General features: G+C 43.0%; 2 protein-coding genes across 3 annotated transcripts; one reads left to right on the forward strand and one right to left on the reverse strand.

Annotated features, from left to right (window-relative positions):
* Positions 1-952: 952 nt before the first annotated feature.
* LOC310796870 (phospholipid scramblase family member 5) lies at positions 953-7,447 on the forward strand (the record flags this gene model as incomplete). The annotated part of the gene is made up of 7 exons (XM_083659105.1): positions 953-1,265; positions 5,346-5,423; positions 5,554-5,746; positions 6,748-6,859; positions 6,955-7,054; positions 7,227-7,285; positions 7,421-7,447. The coding sequence occupies 7 exons, from the start codon at positions 953-955 to the stop codon at positions 7,445-7,447; spliced, it is 882 nt and encodes a 293-aa protein (XP_083515231.1).
* A 204-nt stretch (positions 7,448-7,651) lies between these two features.
* Positions 7,652-12,624, reverse strand: eif4e2 (eukaryotic translation initiation factor 4E family member 2). 2 transcript variants are annotated; one of them, XM_083659802.1, is made up of 8 exons: positions 12,531-12,624; positions 11,857-11,968; positions 11,344-11,478; positions 11,018-11,122; positions 10,669-10,821; positions 9,565-9,701; positions 9,043-9,117; positions 7,652-8,931 (listed from the first exon to the last, which is right to left on the reverse strand). In XM_083659802.1, exons 1-7 carry the CDS (start codon positions 12,548-12,550, stop codon positions 9,066-9,068), a joined length of 714 nt encoding a protein of 237 aa, XP_083515928.1. In that variant the 5' UTR covers positions 12,551-12,624; the 3' UTR covers positions 7,652-8,931; positions 9,043-9,065. The 2 variants fall into 2 exon arrangements, with proteins under 2 accessions (XP_083515928.1, XP_083515929.1); XM_083659803.1 differs by having other exon boundaries at positions 9,561-9,701.
* Between the last annotated feature and the right edge of the window lie 98 nt (positions 12,625-12,722).

The raw sequence follows: 12,722 nt of genomic DNA on the forward strand, positions 1-12,722 counted from the left end.
CTGCAAGGAATACAGTGTGTTCCGGGAAAAGCTGTTTCCCCTAACCTTCCTTCATAAATTCAAAAGTCTGAAAAGGAAAATCCTAAAAGCCCTCCTTCCATAGACAAACACTACTTTGTACTCTAAGGAGGACTGCTTTTATTTACTATGTCTTTACCTATTTGGCTTTTTCTGAGAAGAGCAACTTGGATTTCGTTTTTTCTGTAGGCTACACCCCCCCCCCCCCCCCCCCCAAACCCTAGCCTGATATTCAGACTGAATTATCAACTCGTACACTCATTTCAATCTTCTTCACATCTTCAAGAGCAGCAAACTCAACTCCGAGGAGTGGGTGGGTTCAAGAGTCTGGACCCAGGCTACCCCAACCCCCAAATAAACACATCTCCATCACATAATCAAGATAAGCTAGTGTTGCTGTTTTGGCTGTCATCTTTAAATAGACATTGGACCGAACAGAATTTGTTGTGCCACATGAGGACAATTCACTTACTGAGAAATAGAGAGAGACACGCACATCCAAACCCAAAATAGGGGCAGGTGCTGAGCTGAACTGGAACAGTGAAACAAAAGAATAAAAACTGCTCGCACACTGCAGGGCTCCTTTTGCGGTATTTATTGCACCACAGACCAGTGATTTTTCGATCTAGACGCTCTTCATCAGACTCATCAGACTGTCGGGGGGGGGGGGGGGGGGAACTGCAGTGTGCAAGCCGTTTTTATTCTTTTGTTTGACAATTCAAATACTCTCAGCTCAGTCAGTGGTTCTCAAACTCTTTCACATCAAGGGCCCTTAAACTGGCACAAATTAGACCATGGAAACAGAATTTAACTACTCCTTAAAATGGTCTAAGTTAATACCTCTAGAGATGTCATTCTTACATAGTCTCATATTGAGAACAATGGGACGTTTTGTTTATTTTCTTAATTCCGTGTGTATTTTTAGTCTCAGACCATGTCAGCAGTGACCAATCAGCCTCTTCCCTTTGGTCAACTGGAGCGAGAGAAGCACATCCAGATGATCTTCAGAGCTTTCCATAGCCGACGCAGCCCTTCCTGTGAGTGCCAGGACTCTCCTGGGCCCAAACCCCACCCAGCACCTCCTGGCCGGGGATCAGTAGAGAAGCCTCCAGGTGTGGCACTTGGGAGGAGGATGGAGAACGGTCATGTGCAGGAGCAGTGGCTCGGAGAGGTGGTGGGACCAGATTCTATGGCTGTGCTGGATACAGTCCGTCAAATACATATCACAGCTAGACCAGAGCTGCAAGGTCCGTAGAAATGAGTGTGCATTTGTTTGTAGAAATGGATTCTTGTGCACTGTGATTTGTCCATCTTAAAGAAGAACTTCACTGAAAAACAATGCTGATTTCTTTTGCACGTGACACACATATCCGGAAACTGTCAACAGTTTTGCAGGCATTCATTTAGTTTGACAGTTATTGAGAGTTGATTTTAGTTAGTTGTGGACCAGTGATGTCATTTGTGCATGAATAAATGCCTATGGAACTGTTGACAGTTTTCGGATATGTGTGAGATCATGCGCAAAATAAATCAGCATTGTTTTTCAGGTAACACTTTACAATAACGTACACAAATAATGCAGTAGTTACTAGTAAACTAATCATTAACTAATAGTTAGTTAATGAGAAGTTAATGAATAATTCATCATTAGTCAATCACTAGTTAATCATAGTTAATGAGTAGGTAGTCATTAGTAAATGATTAGTATCTAAGTTCCTGAGTAGAGTAGTTAATCATTACTTAATGATTACTAAATGTCAGCTCGTGAATATAGTAGTTAATCATTAGTTACTGATTAGTCGGTCAGTTCCATGAGTAGAGTAGTTAATCGTTCGTTAATGATTAATAAATGTCAGTTTGTGAATATATTAGTTAATCATTATTTAATCATTAGTTAAGGACACATTGTGAGTATAGTAGTTAATCATTAGTTCATGATTAGTTCTTAGTTCCTTAATAGAGTAATTACTCATTAGTTAATGGTTAGTCAATGGTCAGTCAGTGAGTATAGTAGTTAATTGTTAGTTACTCATTACTTAATTATTACCTGTCCATTAGTTACTCTTTTTGTGTACCCTATTGTAAAGTGGTGCATCATACTCAGTAGTTTATAAGTACTGAATCATTACTTAATTATTACCTGTACAAAGTTACTCTTTTGTGTACCCTATTGTAAAGTGGTGCATCATACTGAGAGGTTTATGAGTACTGAATCATTAGTTACTCTTTTTGTGTACCCTAATATAAAGTGAAACATCATATACTTACTTATACATAATAAATTCAAGACTTGTTCCAGGTGAGATTGGAACCCTCAGCACCAAAGGGTGTAAATCCGGTTCTCTACCAACTGAACTTATAGTTTTGAAGGTATATTCTGTGCTTTAAAACATACCTAAGTATTTGGAGAGAAAGTAGTATTTGGGTGGAATATATCTTCAAAACGATAAGTACTTGAACAGAAAGTAGTATGTGGCTAGAGCATAATATTTAGTCTCCGGCTCTACAGATGCATAGTATGGCTCTACCAACTAGGCTCCAACAACAGGCTGGTTAGCTCAGATGGTAGAGAACCAGGTTTACAGTTTAACAATCTTGGGGCTGAGGGTTCAAATCTCACCTGGAGTGAGTGCTTATTTGTTAATGATATTATCTTTCACTTTCACCAACAAATGATTGATATGATTAGTAATAGCAATAGATAAGTAATGATTAAGTACTCATAAACTACTGAGTATGATGCACCACTTTACAATAGGGTACACAAAAAGAGTAACTAATGGTCAGGTAATAAATAAGTAATGATTCAGTATTCATTAAATACTCAGTATAAGAGTAACTAATGACCAGGTAATAATTAAAAGAAGAACATAAAATGTACTTCCGATGTCAGTGCTCTCTGTGGTTTTCTGTCTCATAACCCTCAGCTCATGTCTCTGCAGAGGTCAGGGGGGGAGAACATCCCCCCCCTTAGATCCAGGCAGTGCCAGCGGAACGGGATTAGAACCCACAACCTCTGGCCCCCCGGTGTCACTGTGTGTATTATTCCTTCACACCACCAGCTGCCTTTCACACTCACAGCTCTTCTCCGGGCGCTCTTGTCTCTTCCCTCTGCCTGTCACCATTCAAAACTGACTGAGGCTCGAACCCACGACCGCAAAAGTGGCTGAGGTCTCAATATTGCCAGGCAGCAAGCCTACTCTCTGTGCCACCAAGTCAGACTGATCGAAGGAGGTTTTCTCAGGGCTTTAAATTACTCTTTCCTCTGGCTGTCGACATTCAAAACTGACTGAGGATCAAACCCACAACCTCAAAAGTCACTGAGGCTCAAACCCACAAGCGCCAAACTGCTAGGCAGCAATCCAACTCTCTGAGCTAGTGGGTCATAGTGATTAAGACTAGAAGATTAAAGTATAGTCTTTATGCATCGTAAAATATGTTTTGAAGGGACCTTTTAAGTTGAATAGTATTTGAATTATATTAATATGATGTGAGTTTCTATTCGCCTTGCACAGAAAACCTTTTACTTTTATACTTGAGTACATTTCAGAGCCTGTACTTTTTTCCTTTTACTTGAGTAGGCTAATTAAGTTGAATCAGTACTTCTGCTTTACCAGTCTTTTTTTTACACAAATAACTGTACTTCTACTTAATCAGACCAACAATATGATTAAATTTGGAATGACGAAAAAATTACACGTCTGTGCAATAGGCTAAGTAGGCCTAAATAACTCAGATATAGGGTCTGCAATTGTAACGTTCCATATAATGAAGTATCTCATGCTTGTTGATTTAATTATTGTTTTGCACCTGCTGCTCAAGTCTGGCTCGCCTGGAAAGAAGGTGGGAGCAGCCGAGTACAGTCAGCCAATCAGAGGCAGAGCGGGGCGGGTCATGCCTTCGCCTAGCCTTCGCCATCATGGGAAAAAATATATTGCGTCCGGAAAACATCGATGCTAACACTTCCGGGTTCTTCACTGTTTTCGCCTATGGGATTTTTGAATGGGTTTTTGGCGCGATGCTTCAAATAAGGTCTCTGGGCAACGCAAGCTTAATGAAATGCGAACCAGTGTTCAGCGGGATAATCTTCACACATGTAAACACGATTCAGCCACACCTGAACAATCACACCCAGGTGGTGTTAATTAAGTGTCTTAAAGTGGTAATCCACAACAGCTGTGCTGGATTAGGTAATGGAATTGATGAGGGAGAGAAGTCTCCCCTCAGGAAACCTGGGTTACATCATAACCATCCGTTCATCTCTATGCAATCTAAATCCCATAGAGATAGAGACAGTCCGCATGTCTGGGAACGCCCACAAAATGTTAAACGGCTGGCGCGCGAGTGGGGTAAAACCGCTGATATATCTCACGGGCTGACTCACCAAAAGACGGTGCTGCGGCTCTAAACTACAGGTTTGGGGGTTCTAGAGCAGAACACAAAACGTCTGCTCAGATGTGCGTTTACTGCGGTGGTTAAATCCCCGATCGTGTCTGCCTGGGCTGGGCTGTCAGCTAAATTCTACCTTTGCTGAATGGATAGAACGGGGTTTTACCCCACCCTGACCACGCCCCCAGCCAGGCTGAGCCAACTAACCGAGCGTCTATTGTGGGCGTTCCTAGAGCCTGTATGGGCGTTCCCAGACATGCAGACTATACTGTCTATATCCCATAGAGATAAACACAGTGTTATTCTATAAAGTCTGGCCCGCTGACTTAAAGATGGATGCAGTCAGATTATTTAAACAATCTTTGAGCAAAAGTTGTACCAAAGGTTTGTGGCGTTGTGTTGTTATTATTGTGGAAGAATCTTACAAATTGGACCTTGATAGTATGCAAACACATAGAAAAATGGCCATTGGTTCTGTTACCATTAGCCTACATGAAACAATGTAAGATAAATCAAGGTCCAAATGATTGCAGTAGCTTTGAATTTAGAAACTGAGAATCATGCAGTCTTATTGAGATTGTTTTAGACTAGAGTTCCAACCCGAGCGCGGCCTCACCCGCAGCTCGGCTGCTGCGTCTGCGTGGCCTCGCCTGCTCTATTGGCATGTGCAGCACACAATTGCTCATCTTCACATCACTGATGACATCACAATTGCTCATTTAGACCCTTATTTGTGTACTTTATTGTAAAGTGTTACCGTTTCTCAGTGAAGTTCTCCTTTAAGCCCCTTTCACACATGCAGCCTATCCCTGAAACGTTCAGAAAGATGTCCTGGATGGGGTCATGTGTGAATGGGAGCAGGGATAATTCAGGGGGAAATCTGTACCACCAATTTTTTCCCCATCTCAAGACCTAGTCAGAATGCATCCTTATTGCAGGTCCACAGTGTGTTCCCAAGAGGATCTACAGCATCACCACAGGAGGCAGCAGAGAGCAGCTGTTCGTGGCTGTGGAAGGTAGTGGTACTGCTGTTTGTGTCTGAACAGTGCCGACAACATTCAGCTCATCTGTGTCCACTAGTTACTCAAAAGAGAGAGTGAATGTGTATCCTCTTCTTTTATTTCCCTTTCCCTCACTTCCTGTCAGAGAGTTCCTGCGTGTGTCTCCAGTGTTGTGGTCCAGCTCGTTCCTGCTCCTTGCAGGGCTTTGACCCCCAGGGCCGCCAGCTCTTCTCCTTTGAGAGGCCTCTTAGGGCAGATGCCTGCTGTCTAGGCTGCTGCCTCATGGAGATGAGAGCCTACACCCCTCAAAACCATCTCATTGGCACCGTGTGCCAGAGGTAGGCCAATCAGAATCTGCTTCTAATTATCCAAACTGGGACCAGGTTTAGTGTAGAATCTGTAGATGCCTTAATTACTACCTCTGAAGCACATAAGCTATAGTATTTCATTTTTTTGCAGTGATCAAATAATATTTTGAGAATACATCACTGACTGTCCTCGATCACATCTATTATGAATATTGGGAATGATGTATATCTATACTAACTCTACTTTAAACCGTTCTATCTTGTGTACTGCAGCAATCTTTATACTTAGACTTAGCACATGAGCCTTTTTCCATTATACGACATATCTGTTCAGGACCTATGTTACTGCTAGCCTCAAGCCAGCCTAGGCCCTGGACCACTATAGATTAGATGCCCAGGCCTGTAAATAGCAGGAAGAGCCACACAGCCAGGGAGAAGGCTAAACTAGGGAGAGTTAACCATGAAGTTAACACACAAAACAGCTGTCTGCATGGAGCCACACCCACAGACCTGGAATGAATGCTGGGAAGGAAGGAATGTGGCATCATTCTTTGCTGCCAGTTCCCCTTTTGTCATATTACCATTCCACAATGTTGGCTAATGCATTTCTTATGGTTGAAACGGGACCCTGTCTCCTATAGCCAACCCAAATAGCTTCCTTCTTCAAACTGGCCCTAATCTGACTCCAGGGTTTGTTGGGGTTCCCTTTGTGTAGTTTTCCAGCAGCAACACCCAAATTATCTCTTCCAGAGGTTTCAGTGACCAGGTATTTGGTATAAATATTTGGTATAAATATTCTCTCCAATTTGAACTCTTCTGATACCAAGCAAACATTAAGTTCTGGATGTGATCACCCAAGCATGGCTTGCTGTGTGTGAACTAAGCAGTTCCTAGTGTATCCCAGGTTGCGTATTAGTAATAAGCTATTATATAAGCTAATAAGTTATTACACGCTTATGTAAGAAAGTGTGTAAATTGATGGGGGTGGGATTTTGCTTGTTTGTGTGCGTGTTGGCTGCCTGTGTTGTCAGGTGGAGCATGTTCACTCCTCTGCTGGAAGTGTGCGACTCAGACGGAGCATCTACGATCAGAATCCAGGGCTCGTGCTGTCCGTGCCGCTGCTACACCAACCAGGAATTCCAGGTATGAATACAGCTCCTAATACAAATGTAACACTGATCATTACTTTCCAGCAGTGGATTTCTCATACAGTAATATCTCTTTAAATCAAACGCCAGGTTGTTTCAATGATTGGCGAGAATATGGGCAAAATATGGAAGAAATGGCCTGGCTTCAATGACGAATGTAACATGGACCATGAATATTTTGGGTTGGAGGGTGAGTTCTACTCCCAAATAGTCAAGGAAGAGTATGTGCATTCATTGTTGTGAAGGTGTTCCAGGCCATATTTCATTGATTTGTAAAAAGCTTCAGGATGTAATATCCTATAGCCCACCTCCCCCTTCCAATCACTAATTCTACCACTTGAAAATCTATTTCTACCCTGCAGTCCCTCAGAATATGGAATCACACACCAAACTGCTCCTGCTGGCAGCCACATTCTTATTGGTAAGTTATTGTACAGAATACACTGATTTATAATGTATAATGTATGTATGCCTGTGTATGAAGTTATATTGTAGTGATACAATAAGATTAATACCTCTTGCTGATTGACCTCTTCCCCGCCTTTTTTCTCTACAGAATCACATGTTCTTTGAGATGAGCTAATCAGTTCAGATCGACGAGTAACCTGGGGTCATCGCATGTGGACTCCAGCAACCAAAATACTGATATACAAAAGATTGCAACATCAAATCCTGCACACTATATTTGTACAATGAAGGAAGGGCTGACCTGGCGGTCTCATAAGTTTCCATTGTGTTAAAATACTAATTTGCTCGATCTCTTGACAAAGCGATGCAGAACCAAGTGTTGTAGCAGCAGATGCATATTTGACATTTATTGCTATAATCCTTCAGGTGTACATCAGACAGTGCTCCTTCTCATTTGACACACACCTGTTCCCAGCACCACACATCCAATCCAAACCTAGGCAGCATTACACTTTTTTTCTCCTGAAAGATTTTTTTTTGCAACGACTGTAGGCGCTTTCTTAACACGGTTGCACACAAAAAAAAATGCTCCCAAGGGATTGATTAAAAACTGTAACAGGGAGGAGATGGACTGAGGCGCAAGCCCTGACCCTGGGCCAGTTTCATACCTTTTAGTACAAAATGGAAGGGAGTGGGGGAAGAGGCGATGGGTGAGCCAGGCTCGCTGATTTCAGATCAGTGTTTCAGGACTCCCGTACAGCTTGTGGGGAGGATATTTTACAGCAGAGCCTGTCCCATGGAATCTTTAGATGTGGCGTAAAGACAAAACTGACAGAGGGGAAACCTGGTTCGGGTCGGGCTCGAGGCCAGGCACAGTGATATAGGCAGCTTGGCGGTCCTGTTCTCAAGACGCCGGTTAAACACACACTTTCCGCCCACCTTTAGGATGGGTCCTCATCCTTTGGGATTCAACTTCCAGGTCAAAGGTGGAGAATCATTGCTGATTCAATTAAGTGATCTTTGAAGTGGACAGTATTTACAAATATACTTTTGTACACAATAATAGTAATAATTCTAGTTCAAATGACCAGAGTATTTGTAGTTAAAATACAGCACTATAATAAAATAACTTCTACCTGCAACCCTGTTTGTTTTAAGAGTCCCAATAAAAACAGATCTACATATATGTACTTTTACTTTAACAGAGGGAGGTGTGATGGTATGTTAAACAATAAAATCAGATCTATTTATGTCACAGATTGGTTATGTTGCGTTTTGTCAAGTACACTTCTTTTATCAACAGTTACTGAGCAGATTACAAACATCTGTCAGGCAGTCTCCCCCTGGTGGCAAGTAAGAGTTGTTGCAACTTGTATTAAAAAAAAGGAAATAAAAATGTTTTTAAAAAGATCCACAGAAGATTCATTCCTCTCTGGTTGATTAAAAATAACACTTCTTTGTCTCAAACAGAGCTTGGTTCCGTGTTCTGTTGAGAGGGTTTTCGGTTCAGTTCCAAATAATGGTTCCCACATGTGATAGAAAGAAGAAATGCTCTCGTTGCCTGGACCCTTGCTCTGTCTCCATTAAAACAGTGCCAATCCATGCTGCAGACGTATCCTTCCTTGGACGCTTCAGCCCCAACACATCACAAACTCATATCTAAAACATCACAAGACACAGAGACAAACAGCATGAGCATGAAAGGACTGAACAAAGCCATTCAAAGGATTATTATTCCAAACTTAGTAACGGCCACACAACAGTTCCTACCCGTGCAGAGACACTGTGTCGGGCTAACAACGGCCACCACTAGCAGTCACCAGACCATGGAAGTCTTCCCATGCTCTGAAAACAAACAAAGAAATGCAGTAACATCTATGCATGTATAAACAACAACAAAAGTTTTGTCTCACTTTGTTCTAGCTATTTTTCTTATAAAAATATTTCATCAGTGAATCAAGAGTTACAATTATTAAGTAATGTTGTAATACTACAATCGATAATGAAATTTGTAAAAAAAAATAATAATAATAATACAAGTTTTTCTACGTTTGAACCATGAGATCCTTACATAGAACTCAGTTTGCAGCAACACAAATACATTACAGATTAAGTGTGATCCCATGAGGAGGATTGCTGGGTTTCTACTATAGCATATAAGTGTCATATTGCCTCCTGTGTGAGAAAATATATCAATGTTAAGTTTGTATGCATGCATATACAGTATGTGTGCCAGTGTATGAGAAAGAGAGAGGAAAGACAGAAAAATAATAAAGGGTTAGACATACATACTTGATGCTGTCTGTGTGTGTCTTGTACTCCATGATGGTGTTGGGAGGCAGGTTGAGGACCCTGCGCAGGGTGTCTCTGATGCGGGCAGTGGTCGCCTGGTCACTGGCTGTTTTGTTCCAGATGGAGATGATGTCCTCCTGGGGGGAAACATATGGGGAAGGAGAGAACGTGTGTCAGTGTGTGTTGAGGCTGGTACTGCATGACACGTGCGCAACAAGTGTGCGTGTGTTAGGGCATTCACAATTACTGCATTTTAGTAGTTATCGACTACTTCCAAAAGGTAGTTGACTATTCGACTAGTCATGCGAGATATATATCGGGGTTCCCCCAACCCCCAATAAAAATGATCAATTCTCATCAAAAAGGTCTCAAAAACAGCTGGTAAAAGGTTACCTAATGTAGGCGGGACCAACCTGGGGGTATGTGAAATAGAGTACCGCAGGAATCAGTCCTTCGGTCCTTCAGAAACTTCGGTTCGTGAATATGATTTTAGTATGGAGATTTCGGTTAAATGCATGAAATAAGGTCTGTGGTTAACAAAGGTTTATGGGAATGGTTTCTGTTCAGCAGGATAATCTTCACAAATGTGCACCACTTTTATGGCTTTTGAAGTGTAAATGCATTTTTTTCTAATGCGATTTTCAGAAAACGTTAAGTACACATTTAATCGAAATCCCCATTCTAAAACCCCATAGCCTTTTCCCCTGAAGAACCAGCATGGCGGCGATTTCTGGTTAAGCCTACAAAAAGATTTCATCCCACGGTACTCTATAGCAGGGTCCTCGATTGGCTATGAGAGGCTGTTAACAAATGAGCCGCTAAAGCCCAGCAACTTGTCTGAGCTGGAGATACCGACTGTTACCGACATAGACGGGAGGGAGTCTTTCCATCTCTAAATGCCTTAAATTCTGATTATTTAACATGACATCATGTCAAAAAGGGTTGTTCAAACAAATCTATGTTCAATTTATTTATATTGTTTATATTCCTAAAACCACAGATGAACAATTAGTCGACTATGATGCACACTATCAACTAGTGGTTTTGATAGTCGACTAGCGTGTGAAACCCAGAGTGTGTGTGTGCGTATTCATGTATGTGTACCTGGAAGCGTACTGACACCACAGCCCCACAGATCTCCTCTCCCACCATGAACTGCTCCCCCAGCATGGCCAGAATCAGGTTCTCCCAGCAGCGAGAGGCCAGGCCCTTCCTCAGACGGATGATCCACTTCCCACCCATCTTATTGGCATCATCCTGCACGCACGCACGCACGCACGCACACACACACACACACACACACACACACACACACACACACACACACACACACACACACACACACACACACGGTTAGAGAAATGGGTTTCTATTAGATGCTGTGCTGGCCCTGGTCACGTGATACACGAGTAAACATACAGTACAGTCAAATCAGCAGCAGATGAGTACCCACCTCCCACATAGGTTTAATGCCTTCCTTGAAGAGGTGGAAATCACTATGGCCAGTCATGTCACCTGGTCGGATCATGTGACTATAGAAACGCCAGAACTGCTCCACCTTGGTTAGAAAATGGCAGGACAGTTTGATATTGTCAGAGGTGAAGGATTGAATCTAGAATCAACATTCAGTTCACTGACAAAGTAGGTATGCATTTAATCTTGTGCTGTGTCTGGCTAAAGGACACGCAACAAACCCGGAGAATTCCCCCTCCCTTATCTGTGCCCACTGAACACACCCTGAATGTGATACAAGGCAGAAATGTAGAGAAGCAGACAGACCGAGGCAAAGCTGCCAATCTGTTTGATGTTCTGTTCGTAGCTCTGGGTGCTGGCGGGTCTCCCCGGCGTGCGTCTGGAGTACCAGAAAGTGTAGTTGTACTGAAGTGGGTGCTCTCCTGCACCTGGTACAGCAATCTGAAGAGGAGACGGGAACACAACTTTACACACACCGCTCGTTTCCTACGGCGGAGACTCTGGAGATGATGCGCCATGGCTGCAGTTATGGAAATCGCCCGCTCCACAGGCTCCCAAAATCGTGACTTGACAGACACCGCCCACCCACCTAGACGCCATCGGCTCATACTACATCACAGTTGCTCGAGTAACATCACTGATGACATCACAATTGCTCAAGTGACATCACTGATTACATCATTACTGATGACATCACAATCGTGACACACATTGTTAAAAATGTAAACACAGACAGACACCACTCAGCCAATTTTAACTAAGAAGATACACAAGTAAAAGCTACAGATATTGGTCTTTATTTTTGTCTGTCAAGCTCACCTTTCTCTTGGCACTGTTCTGTTCCTTATCATCGTCTTCAATCTTTTCCTTCTCACAGTCTTTCGGTGAGGCTTGGTCCTGGTCGTGGTCTCCGCTGTCATCATCTTTCAGACTGCATTAGACGTAAACACAGCCCACCCATTAGGAAGGCAGACTCACTTTACCCCAGTGTATTGCAATGATGTACATGGGGGGGTATATGATCGATGCACAGGCATACCTCTCCAGTGTCTGCCTTTAAAGTTAATATGGCACGGCACCCCACTATCTGCCCGTGCTCAGTCCAGCTATTAAGGACGTGTCGGCCTAGTGTCTGCCGGATCAGCGCGCATCTACCCCCGCCTATCAACAACTCACACGCCGTGGCTTCAGTAGAGGCCCATGTGGCCTGGACGCCTTGCACCAGGCTAAGCTAGAGCTAACAACACGGCACGTTCTCCAACATAACATTATTGCTTTGCTCACTCCACCATTTCAGATTTCGCTTAAATGCACCATTTTTTGTTGAACATGCGGTCGTGTGGGTTTATGAGCAGAGAGCATGCAGGACCATGCAAAGCTGACACACCTCTCTTTCTACACGCAGCAGCATTCATTACGGTCCCTGGTCAATTTGCATTCACTACGGGGCACACAGATAGTCCACAACAACAACAACAACTTTGTTTACTCACGCGTCAAATTTGTTGTTCATTATTTTCTAGGTGCGAGCCTTTCGGAGTCCGACCACAGCCTCCTGAATTCCGCAGGAACGGTGACGCGCACAGCAGACGGGCGTGTACGCGCACACAGTTCATTGGCCAGTCAGTCTAGCATGTAGAGCTCACAGAGACAGTGACAGATAGGAATCTATCTGGCCAAGTTGT

The sequence above is a fragment of the Poromitra crassiceps genome (genome assembly GCF_964638095.1).
Source record: "Poromitra crassiceps genome assembly, chromosome: 23".
Classification (NCBI taxonomy): Eukaryota; Metazoa; Chordata; class Actinopteri; order Beryciformes; family Melamphaidae; genus Poromitra; species Poromitra crassiceps.

Bases quoted from the DNA above. Each gene is read 5' to 3' on its own strand.
- eif4e2 (XM_083659802.1), bottom strand. From the start codon at position 12,550: ATGAACAACAAATTTGACGC. The intron at 11,479-11,856 runs GTGAGCTTGACA...TCTCCTCTTCAG, and splicing joins AGAACAGTGCCAAGAGAAAG to ATTGCTGTACCAGGTGCAGG. The intron at 10,822-11,017 runs GTGGGTACTCAT...GCGTGCGTGCAG, and splicing joins GCATTAAACCTATGTGGGAG to GATGATGCCAATAAGATGGG.